Source organism: Protobothrops mucrosquamatus, unplaced genomic scaffold (genome assembly GCF_001527695.2).
Source record: "Protobothrops mucrosquamatus isolate PMUCROS unplaced genomic scaffold, P.Mucros_1.0 scaffold107, whole genome shotgun sequence".
Taxonomy (NCBI): domain Eukaryota; kingdom Metazoa; phylum Chordata; class Lepidosauria; order Squamata; family Viperidae; genus Protobothrops; species Protobothrops mucrosquamatus.
This window is the reverse complement of record NW_015386479.1, coordinates 196,846-219,345: the sequence shown is the minus strand read 5'-3', so window position 1 is coordinate 219,345 and position 22,500 is coordinate 196,846. Positions and strand designations below refer to the sequence as shown.

Sequence of the window (22,500 nt, the reverse complement as noted above, 5' to 3'; positions counted from 1 at the left end):
TAATTTGCAACTCACAAACCTTTGCTGTGCTGACATGGTTATGCTATAAGTAATCCATGCATATCTGTGAGTTAATAAAAATGTAAAGCTTAGCAGTTCTGCTGAGCATGCTTGCAACTAATCAAAATGCATGGAGTACCTCCTGACCCATTGTGCCCTGGATAGCCAGAAATTGGAATTAAAAAAAACACACCCTTCCAAATAAATAAATAAATAAATTGATAGTAGAATATAAAGTTAGTTTCATAATAAATAAAACTGAATTTCACTAAATTAAAGCAGAGTTAATACACTAGTTCAGGGGTAGGTAACCTTGGCTCTGCTGGCTCAGGAATTCTGGAAGTTGAAGTCCACAAGTCATAAAAGAGCCAAGGTTGCCTACCCCTGCACTAGTTGATGAGCTAAGCAGATCTCTGAGTTAATTCCTGAACTTTCTAAATCTGGTACTGCTTTCTGGTTTTATATGCATGGGCTTAGCAATTTATATGGTAACAAAATTTATCCAGAATAAATTTATTTGGCATCAAAGCCAACACAGAGATAGAATTGCTTCCAAACCTGTATAATTTGTGTTGTTTTTAGCAAAATATACTTTAAATATGCTTAACAATATCAATTTATTGTTCATTAATAAATTGCTCATTAATAAATTGTTAAAATAGAATCAAAGGATACTGTAGTATAGAAAAGGTTTTGTTTCATAGTTCTTGAAGAAATCTATTTTAAAAGGCAGAAAGTAGTTCCATGGTATTTCTTCAAGTGTATACGTTTAAGTATAAATGAGATGGGGGGTTCTTTCACCAACCAGACCCTAAGCTATTTTGGAACTGCAAAAATTAAACCAACACATTTTTTTTTAAATCAGGAAGGTTTTTTCTATCAAGCATTCAGTGTAGATCTTCTCTTTTGACAATGGATGATTCATATTCTGAATCAGTAGCTTAGGTGCCATATTTTGCATTTCTGGATTTTCTTTTAAGAACTGTTCTAAAAATAAATTTCAATTGTCTAGTCATTACATAAATAATACATGGATAGCTGTTACCTCGTTAGCTAGCTCAGGAATGGTTGCAAGTGACACTAAAAGTAATTGCTCTGCAGGATCCTTGCTGCCATCATCTGGGAAATCCAGGATCCACATCAGATCAGAAAGCTTGTTCAGAATGTACATTTCTTCTTTCAAGGGAACCTATAACATGTTTCTAGAATACATTAAATCCCAACCGTTAAGTTTGATTTTATACTGACCACGAACCTTTTTGTTCATCTAATTTAATTTCAATTGATTTATCCTCATCCAGACATTCAAGAGAGTGCTCCATACTTTTTATTTTTGGAATGAGTATGGATTTTTTCTTCCAGGAAGAATTTCAATGGGGTTTTTTTCTGCCATTCAATTGAACCCAGTTCTCAGAAACCACTTGGACAAGTCCCCGTTGGCAAGGTTTTTCAAAAGTGGTTTGCCATTGCCTGCTTCCTAGGGCTGAGAGAAAATGATTAGCCCAAGGTCACTTGGCTGCTTTTGTGCCTAAAACAGAACTAGAACTCATGATCTCCCAGTTTCTAATCTGATGTTTTAACCAACTTACTGTCTAAACTTACTGTCTTCAACAGTATATTGGATTTTTAATACTTTGCAACATGATATATAATCTACATTGACATTGGTATAAAAATTGAACTGAAACAATACTTATACTAATGTAATTCAGATTTAGATAACTTTTGTTCTGAACAACCAAAATACGAATTTCAATGTCTATTTAACAGATTTATAAGACCATCAAAGTCAAAGTGACTATGAATGATGTACATCAGAAACACACAATAAACAAAGAAAATAATCAAACTGTTTAAAAAGAAGTTGCTCTTACATTTGTCTGTGTGGTATTTTTAGCAACTTCAATAATTTGTCTGCTAGGTTGTACATGAATTTTGTTTTTATTCTAATGGATGGATTCCTTATTTATTAAATGTACATCTAGTTATTCTCCGGGACAGTCAGAATGCATAACTAATAATAATATATTTGAAAATAAGTAGTACCCTAGAGTAGCTGTAATATATGGACATTTTATGTATTGAAACTTTTCAGATAGGAAAATTTTATGTGTATTGATAATTTAAACAAATTATACCTTTTGTGTGCAGCTTGGCAAAAGAAAAGGTTATGTATGAAAAAGAAGCAAAACAACAAGAAGAAAAGATTGAAAAGATGAAAGCTGAAGATGGTGAGAACTATGCAATTAAAAAGCAGGTAAAGTTCATGAGTACGTCATGAGTTACATTTTCTCTCATTTGCTTACAACTCAGAATGTATATTTTGGCTTTGGATATAAACATTACAGCAAATACAGATGGCCACAGGATGTATCATTGTAAATAATTGCCACTGCCTTCCATGCGGTCATATGACTGCATGTCATGTGGATCAGCTGTACAACTGATAGTTGCATTCTGTGGTCATGTAACTGTGATTCATGATGTTTTTTGCCATTTTCCGGCAAAATGCCATTCAAATGAATGGGTTCACTTAATGACCACTTCATAAAAGGCTGAAGAATTATTTCCAGTCATATGGATGCCTCAACCTATGACCTTAATTCCAGAATTGAATTACACTTGAAGGTCGAGGACTTCCCATGTTAAACTGCAGTAATACTTTTCAGTAACAAGCAGAGATATCTAGAAAGCAATACTCTGAATTGGGAGTTCAGAGTCAGAAAATGTTGCCTTTTCCCCAACTTCTTCGTGATGTGGGAACCAGTCTTCCTTGAATATACCGTTTGTTGCTTCAATAGTTTTTGTACAATAAGGCATTACGTATTAACTAGACAACTGTGCTCCATTGGGTTGTCATTTCAAAGAGATTTCCTTACCTAAACAAAGAAACAGAATGACCACGGGTGGGGAAAAAAGCAGTGAGAGCAAGAGCAACTTCTGCCGGCTTCCCTATTGCATTTCCAGGAGGGAAGCTGGCAGAGACCATCAGAAATCTTCCTCCCTCCCTTGAGTTCCTGCCTTTACTAGGCTTGTAGTAAGCTTGCAGAGAGAAAGTCATGGGGAAGCCAGCAAGAAGTTGCAGCTCCAAAACTAGCAAGCAGGTAGGGGCTGCTGCTGGATGGGCAAGGGAGCAAAGGGGTGAGCTGGGGGGCAGCATTTGTATAGGGGAGGTGTAAGATGGGCTACATGGGTTGGGAAGGGTATGTGGAAGAGATGCTACATGGATAGCTAGGACATGCAGAGGGGTGTGTGCAGGTAGAGAAGGGTGTCTGGGTGTGTCTTGGGAATATGTGAGACATGTCATGTAGGTCAGGGACATTGCAAGGGGGAAGGCATGGGTCAGGAAGGGTGGGCAAGAAGTGCCATGCGGTCAGGGAAGACCTCGGGGGGGGGAGTCAGGAAGAGTGCACGATAGTGCCCAAGAGGTGCCGTGTGGGTTGGGGAAAGCACATGGAGTGTGTCGATTAAGGGAGACTGTGTGGGGATGCCCCAAAAGTGCCACGTAAGTTAGGGGAGGCATGCAGAGGGACAGCAGGATTTGAGGGACGGGGGCAGCATGAGTCAGGAAAGATTTGCTGGGGTTCCTTCTTCCTTGTTCCCCCCCTTTCCCTTCCCAACAGGCAGCTGAGTGGCTGCTTCTGAGTGGTGGAGGGAGCGAAGTATTGTAAGACTCGCTGGGAAACTGTCACTGTTGAAAATGAAGATCACATGGCTGCAGTAGCACTGAAGCAGCCGCAACTTTCCCAAATGTCATTTCCGCGGGAGTCATGGGCCCCAAATTACGACATAATTTGAATACAGTTGTTTAACAACCACAATTGGGAGCTGCAGATCTGCTGATAAGCAACATGGTTCTTAAGTGAAATATTACATGAACTTAACAAGCTTACGACTTCACTTCCATCATGGTCATTAACCAAATCACCTGCGGTTGTTAAGCGAAATATCATATGACTGTGCTTTGTAATTTTACTTCTGGTTTCCTCATTAAGTCTGCTTGTCAGAAGCAGTTGTGAAGCATACAAATGGTGAACATGGTGGTGCTGCAACAGTCTTAAAGGGCAAGGACTGGTGATAAAGTTACTTTTCAGTGTTTTGTACCATTGAACGGTTACTAAACAGTTACTATGTTAAGGATTAGCTGTAATCCACGTTTAGTAGCTAAAAAGTACAATTAAGAAATTATTATTATTATCAATAGTGCTCTATAGGAAGGGAAAAGCAACAATGCAAATTCCAAGTTAGAATTTCTATAATTGGAATATATCATTGGATATTCCTTTAGTGCACTCTGAACTTTGCAAAAAGTGAAATATGTTATGCTGCCTATATGCCAACTTTATCTAGGAATTTTTTCACAATTTTTCACAATTCAGTATATACTGAACCCTATTTATAGTTCTACAAATTACTATTGCTGTTGGAATCCTCAAGCTTAGTAGATTTGCTAATTGATTTTCATTTCTAGCCACGTTATAGACAGATTTGTTTTCACATCTTTTCAGCTCATGAATTTGAGAGCTGAAAATACTCCATTAAAAAAAAAAAGGATGGTATTATGGACAATTACAACATTGTCTTCTGGAGATGTATACAAGATGTTCAAAGGCACTGGAGTGCCAGATCAGTAATTTCTCACAAAAAGCATGGTGAGAATAATCTTTCTCCTAAAACAAAATCCAAGGATGAGTAATAACTTTTTTATGCATGATACGCATCAAAAATATGAGCCTGCTGGTCTTTGCTTTTCATTTTTCTTTACCTTTTTCTCAGTCAGAACCTCCTGCAGTGAGCATCCAATGTGATCAATAACTCAATAACTTTTTTCATGCAGTAATTATCTCTGTGCGGTATTATCTGAACACTGTTTTTATTTATTACCCAAAAGATGTAGGAGATATTTATATAACCAGCTGATCCCATTTTGGACCAAGCTGTTTCTAACCACAGGGGAAATAGTTTATATCAAATAGTATTTTAAATAACTATTTCATAGAAAGCTTTCTAATAGTTTTTTCTTGAATGTAGAAGTAATATTAAATACACTTTCTTTAATAAAATAGTTTATGTGTACGAATATATACATCAATGTGGCATCTGATTTTAAGCAGCTAATATCAAAATGGAAAGTTATCTCTTATTTGAAGAACTACTTTCATTTTTTTAGACTGAGATCTTGCAAGAATCTCGAATGATGATTCCTGATTGCCAACGCAGACTAGAAGCTGCACATTCTGACCTTGTTCAACTATTAGTAAGTATGGAAGAAGAATTTTTCTATAGGACTGGCAGCTGAACTTAGATTAGTTTATACATCTTCTGTTTTGATATATCACCAAACTGTTAATGTGCATATCTCATTATTGCCAGCTCTTCAGAATAGATGCCCAAAATAGTCTTCCTCTCCCCAAAAAACTTCCCTCTGATTTTCAGTGACTTAAGAATTTCCATTACAATCAATTAATGCTTGATGCCAGATTTTAATCAGATAATGTTTAAATTGAAATAGGGTTGATATAAAATGTGTGAAATGCAGTGTCAAAGTTGGCTTAAGGTAAGCAGGTTGATATTCTAAGCTTGAAGATGGTGTGAAGATGTGGTTGGAGAGAAAATTATATATGGGATTTGGATAAAAGAGAAACAAAAGCATAATGAGTCACTGAGCGTAATTCCTCTACCATTCTTAAATGTGACCTTCAGACAACCCTGTATTTAAGTTAGTCTTTAAAAGAAATATCAACTTAAATATTTGCAGTATCAACTCTTTTGAAAATTGCCATAGGCCTATTTTTCAGAACGATTGCTCTAAAGTGTTGGAAGCTACTGGATCCAACCCATTAACAAATACAAAGCCTGATTCTTATGTTTTTCCCTTCAACTCTATTTCTGAGTTGTAAGCTAAAGGAAATTTTCTAACCCAGCATTCACTATTTATTAGAAGTTGTCATAGTTTTAAGAAACATTTCTTTAACTGTAGCCCATAGGACCATCATTTCTAGAAACTCTTTTCTGTATCTCTATATTCTCTTTAAACTTGGCAACTTCTTTCTTTTCCTTTCTTCAATCAGAGCAAAAAAAATCCATATTTTGGGGGCATAAGTAACAACAGAAAATAATTTATAAATAAGAACTTAAATTTATTGCAGGAATTAGTCTTTTTTGGATTAGTATATTATTTGCTCTCTTAAAGTATTTCTCTCATATTATTTTTTATGCATGATACCAAATGAGCTCCACGGTAGCTTAGCCATATGAAAGCACAAATATATGGTGTTTATCTAAGTAGTTATTTAATACAGTGTAACTATTGTGGCCTTTGTGATTTGTTATATTTATATTTTTATATAGATTACTCAAAGGCTTAATGTCATTTAAAGCACCAGTCACAAAATATAAGTATTTACAAACAAATATAATAAAACCATAGCCGAAACAGAAAACAGAACTAATAGATCATTGGCTGAAACTGAATACAAGTTAATAAAAATACAAGATCCTTATTGGTAACACCAAAGGTATATCTTGTTTAGCATCCTGTTTTGACAGTAGACAATCAGATGTTGCCAAGCCTGGAGACAACACAATCAAGTCCACGCAAGTTCAGTCCCTTATTTGCTTTCAGCTAATGGGCAGAATCTTGTCAAATGAAAGCTATAACCTTCTAACCTATAGATATATCCTGAAAGATTCTACGGTGAGGCTATCCTGAACCTCTTTTCCTATCGTCTATGGAGATTCTCAGTCATCCAGGTCATAGTTATCCCAAAGGTGCTTTTTTCCACAAGGAAACTGGACTTTGTTTTTCTTTAAAGACGTTTCGCTTGTCATCCAAGAAGTTTCTTGGATGAGAAGTGAAATGTCTTCAAAGAAAAACAAGAAAGTTCAGTTGCCTCGTGAAAAAAGCACCTTTGGGACTCTTCTTCTATCCCCCATCCAGTTTGGGATTGTGTAGTCTTTTAATCCAGGCCTCTCTCTGGTAAATACCCCCCAGTGCTTCTTCAGGTGCACATTCCATCATGAATGTCTTTGGGAAGCCTTCATGTAGGACATAAAAGTATTGCTTTCTCCTGCTGCTTTTTCCCCAAAATTGATGTTTATAAATATGTTGGTTATTGTCCAAGAGATACTGTCATCACAGCTAATGTAGTCATTAATGTTATCTAATCTTGATGGGGTGTACTGGATTGATTGTCATTATCTTGTTGGTACAAAATGCAGCAGCCCGCATGGTTTTGTGCAGACCTCGGTGTGCACATGTGACACCTCTCCTGCAGGAGCTGCATTGGTTGCCAATTTGCTTCCAGGTGCAATTCAAGTTGTCGGTTGTCATCTTTAAAGCCCTTCACAGCTTGGGACCAGGTTATCTGAGGGACCATCTCTTGCCTGTCATATCTACCCGAACCAATAGAACGTGGAGGCAAAGGAATGTTGCAGGTCCCGTCCCCTAAGGAGATGCATCTGGTGGGACCCAGAATAAGGGCCTTCTCCGTGGTGGCTCTCTCTCTCTAGAACATCATTCCCTCAGAGATTAGACTGGCCCCCACTTTAGCACTCTTCTGGAAGGCTCTGAAGACCTGGTTCTGCCAGTGGGCGTGGGGAACTCAGACCCCAGCAAATGGCTAGTTTAATGTGTGTTGTGGCTAGGGTGGGGAGGTGGGGAGTTATTACATTATTTTATTTTTCTTGTTATTTTATTTTTGTAGGGTGTTTTTCTATAGATGTAAGCTGACTTGAGTTGCTATGTGTGAGCAGGCAGCAATACAAATTTTCTAAACAAAATAAAAATAAATCTTGTGGCAATTTTAAATTCCACCATTTATACTGTGCATGAAAAAGCATTTCATTTTTGTCTTCTTACATTTGGATTTAAATCACCAGATGATAAGTCTCACCAATTTAAAGATGGACTGTTGTGGAACACCATCTGAAATACCAGACAGTACTGTTTTAAATTAACCATAACAAGGTCCACAATTCTTGTCCTAGCCAAATAACTATGATTCCATTGTTTATTATTCCTAATGCCACTGATACTAACAGCAACAATTTAAGCATTATAGGATGTTGTTTCTAAATGTTGGAGGCATAGTTTTGAAAATATTTAGAAGTTTTTATTTACTTTCAGGAAAATGAAAAAGAGTTGGAAGAATCTGAAGAATATAAAGATGCACAATCAGTACTGAAATCGATAAAGTTAGAGGCCTAGATTGATTTTCACTACTTAATGGATATTCTTCAATGTTGGGTCCGTTGCTGCTTTTTAAAGTTTGGTCATTGCTGTATATTTGTTCTAGTAGTAATAAGAATGACAGTGTACTAAAATTGTATTTTATGCCATTACAAATTATTTAGCCATTTTTATTTACTTTTTTGGGAAAAGCATTTTATTGAAAGTTGTATAATCATAGGAGGTAAAAATAAAAACTAAAAGCAAAACGAAAGAGCATTTTTCTAATTATTTTTAGCACAAATAATATATCCAGGTTTGATATCAACTGCATTCTCTGCCCCAAATAATGAGTACTGTTTCTGATTCTCATTTGCACATAATTTTCAGGAATTTACTAATATCCAAGGTTTTTATCCATTGAAGACAATGATGGGCAACATGCTTCAGTAGCTTTCCCTCAATGTAGCTGGTAACAAGAAATAGAAAGATTGATTCAAAACATGAGTGAGGGGAGATTAACGTTTCTTCTCAGCAATTATTGCAGTTGTGAAAATATGTGTGCTTGCATGTATTGGACCTATATATTGCTGTTCTGTACATTTGAGCAGCCTCCAAAGGATTTCACAACCAATACAGCTGTCTTCTTGTGCCACATCAAACAACATGCTCATTTTTTCCCAATGGCTGTAGAGATTTACATGCCAGCAGAAGGTTAAAATTGTTTTTTCTGCAAAATTCTGATATCCAGAATTTAAATGTTGTATATTCAAATCTCTTAAAACTGAGAATTATATTAATATAAATTTATTCAATTGCCATTCTCCAAAGTGTCCTAAATAACTTTCAGCACCTTTTATATAATCTTAACACCTGTTTCAGACAAAGCCTTTTACATTGATTTCTTTGTTGGTTAGAATCCTGCATTATTGGCGTCCTAGCTCATGTATAATTGTACATATAAAGGTTTCCCTTCCTGCACATATTAGTATTAAGTACAATCGTTTTGTTCAGGAAGCTGTAATTCCTTGAATAACATCAGCAGAGGATATGAATATTCTGGATAACATAATACTCAATATAGCTGTTATGGTCTCAAAGTATGCTGAACAGTATTGCTTTCCTACAATATCAGATTGAAAAACTAAAATTGGAGAATATATCCCAAATGACAAAATTGACATTATATTACAATAGAAATTTAACTAAATTCAAGTAGAAATGGTTCCCTTTTTTACAGTATATCAAAGAGAAAGATTTAGATAAGGAATATGCTTCTCAGGACTAATGATTGATGCAAAGTTCAAATATGGTTAGTGGATAGGTATACAAATGGGAGGGAAAGGGAGGATATATCAATAAAAGATAATTTTATGTTGTTTTACTACGCGTTTTTAATTCAAATGTAACCATTGATTCTCTTTTTTTAAAACTTCGTATTTTAATATTTGTTTTTTCTATTTTGTATTTTAGCATTTTAACAATAAACATACGGAAAAAATAAATAAAATGGTACATGTTGAAGACCCTAGATAGTCCAGTTCCTAGCAGTGTATGATTTAAATCCAGTGTGTGCAACTAAATGGGGCAAACAGCCATAGTATAAATGTATTATTTTAAATATATTAAAACTACATACAATGAATATGACTGCCAATTGTTTTTTAATGACATTCTCCTGCCACATTAAAAATGATCATTCGGGGGCAATTGTTCAAAAGGCTCTAGATGTTCTCAAGAGTTTGGGGAAAGTATGCAACCCTGTGACAGACTCTACCTCTGGCACAATTTTGTATACAAGTGTTTTAGATAATTGCTCTAGTACAGGGGTGTCAAACTGCCGGCCCATGGGCCAGATGGCAAAACCACGCCCACCCCATTGCCAGCAATGGAAAAAAAAGTCACAATACATCACGACACGTCACATAACGTTGCAAGTTTGACAGCCCTGCTCTAGTAGTTCTAACAGCCTTGAGAAGGTTACATGTTCTTTTCTATACAATAGAGAGGGTGTAAAGTGCAATGCTGAAGAAGTACCATGCAGATCAGACACTTGTTTCTCAATTATGCTATCAAAGTGCATAAAGACTGGATCAGCAAATGATAGCTGCCTCTAAATATGTCTTAACTGCTGCATTAAGAACTCTCTGGTTCATCATTCTAAAATTTAAATTGCAATTTACATTTTCCAGATTTTTTTAGTTCAGATTTCAATTCTGTTTTCCTTGATAACCTTTCTGGTTCAGGCTGGTTTTTCAAGTGCTTGAATATAGTCAAAAGTAACCTATTAACTAAGTTAAACAATATAGTTACTATTTCTTTTTTTATTGGAGAGGCTTTATGATACTTCCTCATTTTGAAGAAAATTTTTGGTACAGAGTTCATCGTGTGTAGAATTTCAGCTGGTAATTGAAGATACTGTAAGGACCTGCCTCAACTAGGTCTCCCAAGAAAGCAGAACTCTTGAAACAGGCATTGTCTGAAAAGGAACTTTTATTAGGGACTAGTGATAGCAAGGAAAACAAGGGGAGATCTGAGGAAAAACCCGTGCAAGCAATATATCAATGGTAATATTTGTCTCAGTGTCCATTTAAATCCCAGCCAATCCACAGGTGACAAATTGTTTTGGTAACTGGCTCCATTGATGCGCTCTTCAAGGTCTCCCCCGCTTTCGTTTCCCTCTGATTCCAAGCACAAACCGTCTCGTAGATAAGGTTGATGTTATTCGGCTGGATTCCTTCTGCGTAAAGGGCAAAGTGGCAAGACAGCACCCCTAAAGCATCCCCCCTCCCAACAGAATGGCAAGCCCCAAAAAATGGTTGCAAAAGCATGTATACTATAGGAAGAAAAGCAATAAATTTCTTCAGGGATCTGACAGATACTGGCAATGTTTTCATTTTGTTGCAGCTGCTGTTTGGTGGACTCTTCACAAGCCAGTCTTATCATAACTACTGTTGTACTTTCCAAACTATGAATATTGCTTAAATTTTTATAAAACATTTTTTCAAACCATTGTGTAAGGAAAGCTAGGTGGAAGAAGCCATTTAGACCAATGAATCCAATTCTCTGCTCAACACAAGAATCCAATCTAAAGCATTTGTGGCAGATGGCAGACCATGGAATCATAAACAAATTTAAACACTGAAACAGAATGATCAAATGCCTTTCATGATATAGCAAAGCTCTTTGAAACATTCCTTCTTAGATTATTCATTATTGCATTTGCTTTAGCTTCAAGTGCTGTTCAAAAAAGAAAATATTGCAGTAAGATGAATATCCAAATGTCTAAGTTAAAATTTTTGTTGTATCTGGTTGCAAATCATGACTGGTGAAACATGTTGAATAAATTTGTATCTGATACGAGTTTATTTTTCATTCACTTTAAAACTTTTTAAAACGGGCAGCTCTAGATTTCAAAACTTGAAACTAAGAATTTTAGAGTTATGTGAAAACATGAGGAATATATTTAATTTGATCTCAGCATTTTAAGTAAAGCTACTCCAGTAAGAATATAAAAATAAAACAATATTGTGGTATGCCAGCAGAGGCACTCTGAAATGTATAGAATGTGAGAGCTGTTGATTCTTGTGATATTTCATCCTTCTTTTCGCAAATTCAGGAGCTATTCATAAATCCCTCCAATTTATTTGTACTCTATTAAAATATTATTATCACACTGGCATTTTAGCTTAGAAGCTAATTTCTTAGAACAATTATTCTCTTTATGAAACTATTTGGAACTTATTTCCAAATAGTACTTCTTTTCATCTAATCTTTCAGGTTAGCAGAACACCTAATAGTTGAATGTTGCCTTGGAAAAGAATTAAGTGAAAATGTATATATTTTGAAGAAAAAAATCTTCAATTATCTGCACAAAATAAATTAGAAAATAACTTTGAACTTTCTAAAAATAGTACACAACCTATTTCTTTTTCTTGACTAACATAAGGATTGTTGTTTTAAAATAACTTGGTAACCTATGAGACATTTATCTTCTATTAAGCTTCCAAACTGAAATTCAATCTGATTTTTTTTTAAAAAAAAACTGTTGGAGTATCACAATCCTAAACTTGAAACTTTGTGTTTTGCCACAGCATCGTATTTACCTAATCTCATAACATCTATCCAGCAAAGTAGGCACATTGAGATATGAATGTTTAGATCAATCAATTTGGTCATTTCCTTTGCTCTTGATGATTATTTGTGACCAATCAAGCATATTAACAAAAATCTTCAGTGCTTAACTGGGATTCAGTGAATGTAAACCAGCACTGCAAAGATGATTTACGGTTAATAGTTGAGAATAGATTAGTTTCATTTTTCCTAGCATTGTACAAAGTACAATACAATTATTTGCATACTGAACATTCAGGGTTGTCTAACTCCACAATTTTATCTTCTAACCAATGTTTCAGGTTGAATTTTTTTGGAATCAAGTTAAGTAGGGTTTGTTTTGTTCATGAACAGCTTATTGTTTGTGGTCCACCCAGCATAGGAAAAGGTTATAAGTTCTATATATTTATGAATGTTGCTGATATGTGTAACAGCAGTGCAAATTATTTTTATTATTTACAGTGTTAACAGCTATAAACGTAAATATTCTATACTAGTTTAAATATATATTTTTATCCTATAAGGCCTATTCTTAAACTATAAAATTAACGATCTAAGTTATACTTAGTTTGTCTGATAAAGAAGTTCAGAAAGACAAGATGTATTGAGTACAGTTCCTCTAACCAAGTTGTCAAGGTCCAAGAATGGAAAAGCTGAACTCTGACCAGATCTCAAAAGGGGAGCATACCAAACAGTTCAACATGCATCCACGCAGCAGGACATCTCCATAAAATGTGTAATGAGAAAGCCATTTTTCAGTTACAGTCTCCTCTTTTCTGTTATATAAGATCATGCTGTGGTAATACTTAGGATCAATTTAAAAATAATGATTATGGTTTACACTGAATTTACCCAAAAAATGTGATTTATCTTTCTGATAACCTGTTGATCAAAGAGGATACTGGGTCTCCTCAAAGAGGAAAACTGTTTGCATTTTATAAGAAAGGGGAAATACAGAAGTGGGTGCACATTCTAAAGGTGCAAATGAATAGAAAGGATTAAGATTTTTTTTTTAAGGAATATAAATACACACCCAGGTTGTGTGCTTTGAAAAAACTTGTGGTATAGAAACTCATCTCTAACAGACTAAAAAGTGATTGAAAGAAATATTTAAAGTTATCTTCCAAGCAAATTATTCTCAGGGCAGGGCCTTTCACCACAATAAATGAGAGAATTAATCATGAGGTCTGAGATCTTTAACTCTCTTGACTACAAGAAGCAAGGGAAAATAACCATTTTACAGATCCCTAAATCTAAAATCAAAATGCCCTAAAAAGAGCAAAGAAAATGAACATCTAAAGCTAGAAAGAACAAAACACTGCAAGGAGGGTATAGGGTAAAGAACAAGGAGGGTATAGGATAAAGAACAAGGAACTGATCTTGTTGAATTAGAATAGGAACAAAAGCACCCACTAGATATGGTAGATATGAAGCTGGGCAGGAGATACAGATGCAAAGCAAAGTCACAAAACAAGACCAATTTCACCTTCAACAAATGCACCAGGAGATTGTTGTCTCCTTTTGAATCTAGCTCTTCCCAAAGTCAAGGCCAGCAAATATCAGAAAGCTATCTTAAATGAGGTCCCTAAGACCAGGGTTTAATAGCCTGTGAGTTTAAATCTTATAATATATCCTATTCTCAGTTCAGATGATGGCGTTTTTCCTTTGAAAATATGTGCATCTTAGGATAAATGTGCTTAATGTACCAACGTCTCAATTGCTTTTAAATCATGGAATCTCCCATTCCTAATCCATAAAATAGAACAGGCCAGGAAAAACTGCTCCGAATTCCCATCATCTGTGTCTGTCTTGTGAAGCATACTAAATTTGGAGTAAAATCAGTGGTGGAATTCAGCCAGTTCGCACCACTTCGGTAGAACCGGTAGCTAATTTTTTGTTGCCCAAGTCCAGAATGGACTTCCGAAAGCGGCATCCACACAGAGAACCGGTGTTCACATATTTGAATCCACCACTGAATAAAATACATGTAACAATCAAAAAAAGGGCTAATCTCCAATGTCCTTTTTTATTTTGTTGTAACTGGGTATAATAATAATAAAGTTGGAAGGGACCTTGTAGGTCATCGAGTCCAACCCCCTGCCCAGGCAGGAACCCTACACCATTTCAGACAAACGGCTGTCCAGTCTCTTCTTAAAAACTTCCAGTGTTGGAGCATTCACCACTTCTGGAGGCAGGTTGTTCCATTGATTAATTGTTCTAACTGTCAGGAAGTTTCTCCTTAGTTCTAAGTTGCTTCTCTCCTTGATCAGTTTCCACCCATTAGGTATCGGATTAAGGATTTAGTAATTTCAAATATTATGGGTTGTAAATCATGCACAAATACAAATATGTTCAGTTAACATTTACTTTTCAGTTATTTCCTAGGATACTCCTACACTTACCATGTGGTTTCATCTTTTCAATGGCACTGACAACAGAAAGTTCTGGCACCCAGGCAGTTCTTAGAAGAGTATGAATTACCACTAGGAGAGCCCATTCAACTCTCTATAAAGACAAGAGCAGCATTCACTATAAGGTTCAAAAACAAAGTGGTGATGATAAGTGCAATTAAAGGAAACTATCTGCAGATATTTTATAACGTTTTTGCATCTGGAAATAGTTATTGATAATAGTCTTGAGGAACAGTCATGCTGTCTAAAAGATGAATCTGAACTTTCCTTCTCATTCTCTACAAAAGGATGGACAGAATTCTGGCTTGCAAAATCTACTTTGTTTTATTACTAGCAGTCCAAATGTCATTTACTACAAAGTGAGACATGTAATATTAAAGGCTTTTGAGGCCATAAATTTGTCTTCTTTACTGGATTGAATAGAAGGATTGCAGAATTCTTCTATTCAAGATCAGTTCTTGGTTTATCCTAGCTTTCTAAATTTCAAAAATATAATTTAAGACAGCAAGCAAGTCATTTTGCAGATATTGTTAAACATGACGATCAATGCCGTTTAGAAAACAGTAGAGATCAACCTATATTGTCCTGTCCAGCCTCTGCCTATTTCATATATAGAAGTATATGGAGACACAAATCACAGAGAAATATTTGGTGTAACAGTCTATAAAGTGTATGAATAGAGCATTTATTGCTGGCTGAAAAACCCTTACAGGTTTTTTTGCATAAAACAGAAAAATGAATTTATGATCTATGATATATGATTTTGACAATTAGACTGGATAATCTAATGCATCTAATTATTTTTCACATTTCCCTTCCGCCCATTTCCCTCAAAGAAGATCATAGCTTTTTTTTCAGAGCTTCACTGGGTAAGAGAAATGGAAAACCAGCAATGCCTTTACAATCAGTAGCCAATAATATAAATTTTAGATACAATGATTAACAATTGATTCAATAATCAATTAAATATGAATTAAATACTAAATATTACTTATTTAATCAACATGCTTTGAAAATGTTTAAGAGACTGGACAGCCATTTGTCTGAAATGGTATAGGGTTTCCTGCCTGAGGGACTAGATGACCTCCAAGGTCCTTTCCAACTTTATATTATTATCATTATTGTTGTTGTTGTTGTTGTTGTTGTTGTTATTTTAATCAAGTATTTATTTAGTACAGTAGCTTATATTATTGCTTCTTCAATAAAAAGCAAAGAAAATAAAATATAACAAATGAATGGTATATCCTTTAGCTGAAAGGTACTTCAGAAGAAGCAAGATGAGTATGATTCTTCAAAAAACAAGTTTTTTTCATCTTTGCCTACATTCATCTTCTAAAGAGTGTTGATTTTTCCTTAGTTTTATGTCTATATTATGCAAACATTGTGAACTATTTTAATTAGCATTAATTTGGCTAGCTGCACAATGAGTAATTGAATAAATAAAATAACAATAAAAAGTATATATTTGGAAGTAAGTCTTGCTGAGTGGTGCCAACTATATAGTAAGTAGGTTTAGAATTGCAATTAAGATTCCTTTAATTAAGTGACAATTCTACCTTAGAGATTGAATTTTTAGAGATTTTACATTTATTAAGAACAATAATATTTAAAAGCTTTTAGACACTTAGGAGCACATTTCTTCAATAGAAATCTTCTACAGAAAGGATAGATTTATAGATAAATTTATGTGGAGTCCTACAAGATTTGAGTATAATGGAAAATTAATTAAGATTGCCTCATATTAAAAGACCAGCAAAGAAAACCTTAAGGACTTTAATAATATCTATTAAATGCATAGTTTGAACATTATTTGTAATAAATACTTTGAATCTTATCTGAACACAGCACCTCTCAGTTATTCAATAAAACAGCTGATTTTTTAGGGTTTAATAACTTTAATACTTTAAGGAGTTGACTCATTAAAATTAATGTAACTCTGAAAACAGCAGTATTTTCTTTCCAGACTTCTTTAATGCTACTTTAATGAATAGCAGAGAGATGTTGCATTCATTCCAGATCTGAATAACTTTGTGCAAATTAGCTTTAAAGCCCACAACACCCCAATATGTAATCATACTTGGTTATTTAACACTCTTGAATTAATTTAGAAAAAAAATCCTGTTACTCACAGCTTGGAAAGGGCTTTCAGTGGCCTTGAGGAAATTTTTAAGTGACCTTGTAGGGAAAAAGAGATGGAATCCTCTCTGTTTTCTGCTTCTGAAGAAGTTACTGATGTTGCACTACTAGATAAAATGAACATTTTAAACTTACTTTAGAAATGGAGGGGGCAACCAGCTCAGTAGCAGATCACATGCTTGCTATGGAGTCAGCAGAGAAAGGGTTCACATAACAAAATAATCATTGCATCATTGTGATGCAACCTCTGTCTCTTTCTTACATGCCCTGTGACCCTACAAACACATACAAAAGAGCTGGAGCTTTTGATAACAGCAATACTCCTTCCCTCACTTTGACAAATGCATCAGATCCTTCAGACACTTCTTTGCCAGATTCAGTCCCAGATAACAGAAGCCTGCACTGGGTGACTGCTGATGTTGAGGGTTTTCCCCGGTAAATGCACAAACAAGATATCTCCTCGGATAGTCAGCAAAGCAATTCAGACCAGGTCCAATGCTCAACATAGACTCCAGTTCCCTGGAAATGACAGCAGGTCCTTTTGACTTTGTGATACAATGTTTTTCTTAAATTAAGTGTGTGAAAAAAATAAGCAAAGGAGTTGAGATAAACCAATTGGCCCTAAAAGTGAACTGTCCTTCCCCATTGATCAATTCGCTTTCATTTCCAAACTCAGCACAGTGTAATCGAATGCATTGAACTAACTTGGGATGATTGAAAGGGTTTATCAATAATTCCAAAGGAAAAGACTGAAAAAGAGATTTCTGCTTTCCAGAAGTTTGGGATACAACTCCCAGCATCTCTGATTAGTGGCAAAGTTGTCTGTGGATGATGGGAAGATGAACCCACTCCTGTCAGCAGGTGTGTCTGCACAGGAGATTTTTTTTAAAAAAAAAGTAAAGATGTGGCTGCCTTTTTGTGCTTGAAATCCTATCCTTTTTCACATAGGCTCCATTTCATAACACAACTGAAAATAGGAATTGTTTCATTCTGCAGTTGAGGCCACCATCTTGACTTTTTTGATTATCCCTCCCAAATATACAAGGCATCATGTTGCTGCCAGACAAATTCCATCACACAAATCTCAGTTTTAACTTCCTCCCTTGACTCCTTCCATTCATCACCACATTTACCAGTATTACCTTCTATGTCTCATCAAAGCCATTGCTGCTCCACCAAGTTCTGGGAACCCTATAATGAAACCCTGCAATCCACCACCTTTACAGCTAATCTACCACTGCTACTTAAAACATAATAGTATCTTTGAAACACATACTGTGTACTACTAACAAATCTCTTACAGGTAATTCTCATGTGGCAACCACAATTGGGAGCAGCAACCTGACCTTTAAATAAAGTGGTCAATAAGTAAAACTGCAACTGTGTTTATGATCTTACTTTAGCTTTCCTTTGCTTTACAGACCTGCAAAAGTTATAAATTTGAGGATTGGTCATTACTTTTTAATCTCCATTGTAACTGCAAATAATCTCTAAATGAAGCGGTTGCTAAACAAGAACTTCCTGTATGGAGAAATGGTTCACTACAAGATACCACCTAAAAATAAAAATTGTTCTTACCAAACCAAATGTTCTGGGTATCCATATTGAATGTGCAAGTTTTGTTTCTGGTCTTTCTTAATATATTCGCGTGTGGGTGTGGGTGAGTGTGTATATGTCATTATATAATTATATATTTGATTGTATTCTTCATTTATTCTATGTTTATAGTACTTAAAATGAAGTTTTGTCTGTTTCCTTCCCCATGGCATGCTTCCCTATGGCATGTCATCAAGCATTTATTCAATAGTTCAGCAGTAATTTGCTTATATGGATAGACTTCAAAGATCAAATGATATACGGTAAATACTGTACTTTATACTTGTGGTATAAGATCTGCAAGGTTTATTTTCACCCTATGATTTTATTATTCTTTCCAGATAAACAGTATTTTTAATGAAAAGTTCACACTTTCAGCTGGTAATCGTAGACAAAGAGGATATGCTGAAAAATGCAGACTCCTGGCATCTTTCGGATTCTTTAATTCCTTGTGATGTTTGGGTTTTTGTCTTCTTTCACTACATTTATGAGTGCAAGCAGATAATTATGCAGTGACTAACCTGGATATTTTTATGCAACAGATCCTTAGTGATGTTGTATCAATGACTATTGAGGACCTCTCCAAGGTCTGAAGTTTCTGGAACAAAGGCAAATCAAAAGGGTATATATTGTACAATCCAATTTCCCTTAAGTTCTCAGAGAAGAGAGTCACAGGTGTTACATGATGTGGTGTCTCCATGTATGGGGGTTTACATGATTTCCACACTTAGAAAGGGGTGGGAAAAGAATTTTCTTTATTTTCTGTATGGTGTATATTCCATATGGTATTTACAGTTACATTAACCCCTAACAGGCCAGTGGCAAAGTATCTACTGGAATTAGAAAATAAGGTGAGAATGAATCAGACACAAAACTTACTTATTTGTAATGAATCTTTCTCAAAACTCTCAGCATCTAATTTGTCAGTCAATTGCATTAGTATAGTAAAAAGCTTATTCAGTCTTTATTAAAAAATTGAAAAATAGATCTGCAATTGTCTTATGGGTTTCAGCTGGGCTAAACTGAGGGTGTGGATCTACTCTAAGACTGGAGTCACACAAATTACAGTTTGCTTATGCACATTCATATTTTGTTGTGTAGATCAGAAATGGTTAGCTTCATGCACTACACAAGACATGTCAAATTCGCAACGTCACGTGACGTCGCGTGACGCATCGGAGCTTTTCCCCCATTGCTGGCAATGGGGTGGGTGTGGTTTCCTCGTGACGCGTCCGGCCTGCAGGCTGGCAGTTTGACACCCCTGCACTACATTAAGCCAATGCCAAATAATCAAATTATAATTCAGTGTGATGCATAAAGCAGGTCTATTTTTCAATCTGTTGTGTTAAATGTAAACTGTTATTGTAAAAGACAAAATAAGAACAACTGGAGGCCATTTTATTTTGTAGAGCTTATTATAACTTTAAGTAATATATTGTGAAGGAATTGCGCAGCAGCTGCCCAAATGAAATCAGAAACACTGACACAAACTTGTAGTTTTATATAAATAAATATATTTATATTTATATTTACAGCAGACAAGATAGTCAGGAACAACAAATGTCTGCAAGGAACATCATGAGATAAACCAAACAGCATACAAAGCACACAGAAGAAAAAGGGGGGGCGGAAGGGAAACTCCCCCTTTATACCCATAGCAACCAATCATAGAGTAGATTGCCTCATGCATGAGCCAGCACTCTTCAACCAATCAGCTATAACTGTGTTCTGGTCCATTGTACACTTTATTGTTCCAGCTACTAAATTTAATATCCTAACAATCTTCTTGTAAGAAAAACTTCTAAAGGGAACATTTGGGATGTTTTTAATAGGAAACAAATGTGATAGCAACAAAGAGTGTGTTGGTATTGTTCTTTAGACCAATTCAGCCTCCTCTGACCTGGTGCCTATCCCAGATGATGGATACTTAATTGGTCGGGAGTTGTAATTTCAAGGTACTTGGAATACCTCAGGAAGGGACAGACTTTACATTCACTGCACACACAACAGATGTCTGCAAGTTGGAGTTCCTTAATTTTTACAGAGTAAGGCCATTTCCACATACAGTGGCCTTTTTATTTTGTCCAGTCCAACAAAATGCTAGAAGGTAATTTAAAAAGGACCTAGAACTCTGTCCATGCATTATCCGGATAATTCACTAAAAACATTGCAGAACATGACCACATTTGGTGTGACAGAAGAACCTGACAAAATAAAGTAGGAGATTGACTTCGGGTACTTACAGTGCATCTGTATGGCTAGTACAGTGGTTCTCAACCTGTGGGTCGGGACCCCATTTGGGGTCGATCGACCATTTCACGGGGGTCACCAAGCAAGGCTGTCCGCCATTTTTTTTGTCCGCCATTTTTTTTGTCCGCCATTTTTTTCCCCTTTTCCGGCGGGTGCCTTACCTCCCTTGGGCTGGGCCAGCTGGTGGTCGGCCTGCTCCGTCTCTGCCGCTTGCCAGCTACGCCTCGGCCAGCGCAGGGGGCGGAACCACGCATGTGCGGTGCTCCCGGGCAGGGAAAGTCCTCGACTTACGACCAGTTTAGTCCTCGACTTACGACCGGTTGGGGTCGCGGCATTAAAAAGGTTGAGAACCACTGGGCTAGTGACTCCTAAGGTTGCTGATTCCTCCTTTCCAAACCCTCCTCCTTTTCATCAGAGACAGCACATGACACCAGCCCTGCAATATCCACCAAACACATACAAACACAAATAGGTTGCAACACGTAAGCACCCGTGCTGAGTACAGGTGGTCCTCAACTTATGACCATAATAGAGCCCAACATTGCCATTGCTAAGCAAGCAGTTTTTAAGTGAGTTTTGCCCCATTTCCCAACCTTTTTGGCACAATTGTTAGGCCAATCATGTAGTCGTTAAGCAAATCTGGCTTCCCCCATTGACTTTGCATGTCAGAAGCCATGTGGGAAGAATACAAATGGTGGTCATATGACTCGGGGACAATGCAACTGTCATAAATACATGCCAATTGCCAAGCACTTGAATTTTGATTATGTGACCATGCTGCAATGGTCGTAAGTGTGAAAACTGGCCATAAGTCATTTTTTCAGTGCTGTTATGACAGTCACTAAACAATGGTTGTAAGTCAAGGACTACCTGTAATTCCCAGGGAGAAGGCACACACACACAGACACACACATTTACATTTATATACATACACACATATAGCAAATTTATATGTGTGTGCATGTATGTGTATGGGTATATATAAATTTTCTTTTGAGAGTGGGCATCAGAATTTCAGTGCCAGTGTGTTCACAGAAAAAAGTGACAAGAAAGGTTATATTATCTTATTATTACATAGAATTAAATGCAGACACTGCCTATAACTATTGCTGATAACAGAATTAAAAAGAATTTCCAAAGCCACGATAGGCATGCTGCTCTGCATTTAATTTTGGAAAGAGAATAGTTAATAGTCTCAGGATTATATTTGCCTGATAGCAGAATAACTCAAAACTAAGTAATATTTGCTTTGGCAAGATAAGCCAGTGCAACAATGACCAAGCTAAAGAATGATCCGGACATGGCTCAGGCCTATGAAGAAAAATGAAATCCAGAAAATAAGCCCCTCCTTCAGCATCCCAATGGAAGATCCCATTGGTCAGCAGTTTCAACGGCGAGGCTGCCCCTATTCCAAGACTCCGCCTGCCTCGTGGTCACGTGACCCAGAGCGGAACTCTTATTAAAGCAGGGATAGTCAACCTTGGCTCTTTTATGACTCGTGGACTTCAATTCCCAGAATTCCTGAGCCAGCTTAGCTGGCTCAGGAATTCTGGGAGTTGAAGTCCACGAGTCATAAAAGAGCCAAGGTTGACTACCCCTGTATTAAAGGGTTAGCTGAGGCTCGTCCGCTTTCCCTACTTTGTCATAGTGCGATTTGAAACGGCCAGATGGATTTCTGTGTTTCATTTAAGACAATGAGATTAATAAATTCCAACGTGATTTTTGATTGCTGTTTATCCCAACACTCGCTTTGGCAGGCCGTTGACTCCACTGGGAAAAGGAACTCTGAAGGGCGGGAAAAAACTGCATCGCGGCCTACGGGGA

The 22,500-nt window shown here is 36.2% G+C and overlaps 1 protein-coding gene across 2 annotated transcripts in view; it reads left to right on the top strand.

The window, feature by feature from the left end:
- The window catches only part of TBCA (tubulin folding cofactor A), a 31,310-nt gene extending 21,316 nt beyond the window's left edge, over positions 1-9,994 (top strand). The window contains exons 2-5 of one of the 2 annotated variants that reach the window (XM_015812695.1): positions 2,152-2,257; positions 5,171-5,257; positions 8,129-8,248; positions 9,644-9,994. In XM_015812695.1, the coding sequence (XP_015668181.1) occupies positions 2,152-2,257; positions 5,171-5,257; positions 8,129-8,209 (274 nt within the window). In that variant the 3' untranslated portion in view covers positions 8,210-8,248; positions 9,644-9,994. Of the gene's footprint in view, positions 1-2,151; positions 2,258-5,170; positions 5,258-8,128; positions 9,624-9,643 lie in introns of those variants that run through there. The other variant, XM_015812694.2, reaches the window with a different exon arrangement.
- The last annotated feature ends 12,506 nt before the right edge of the window (positions 9,995-22,500 follow it).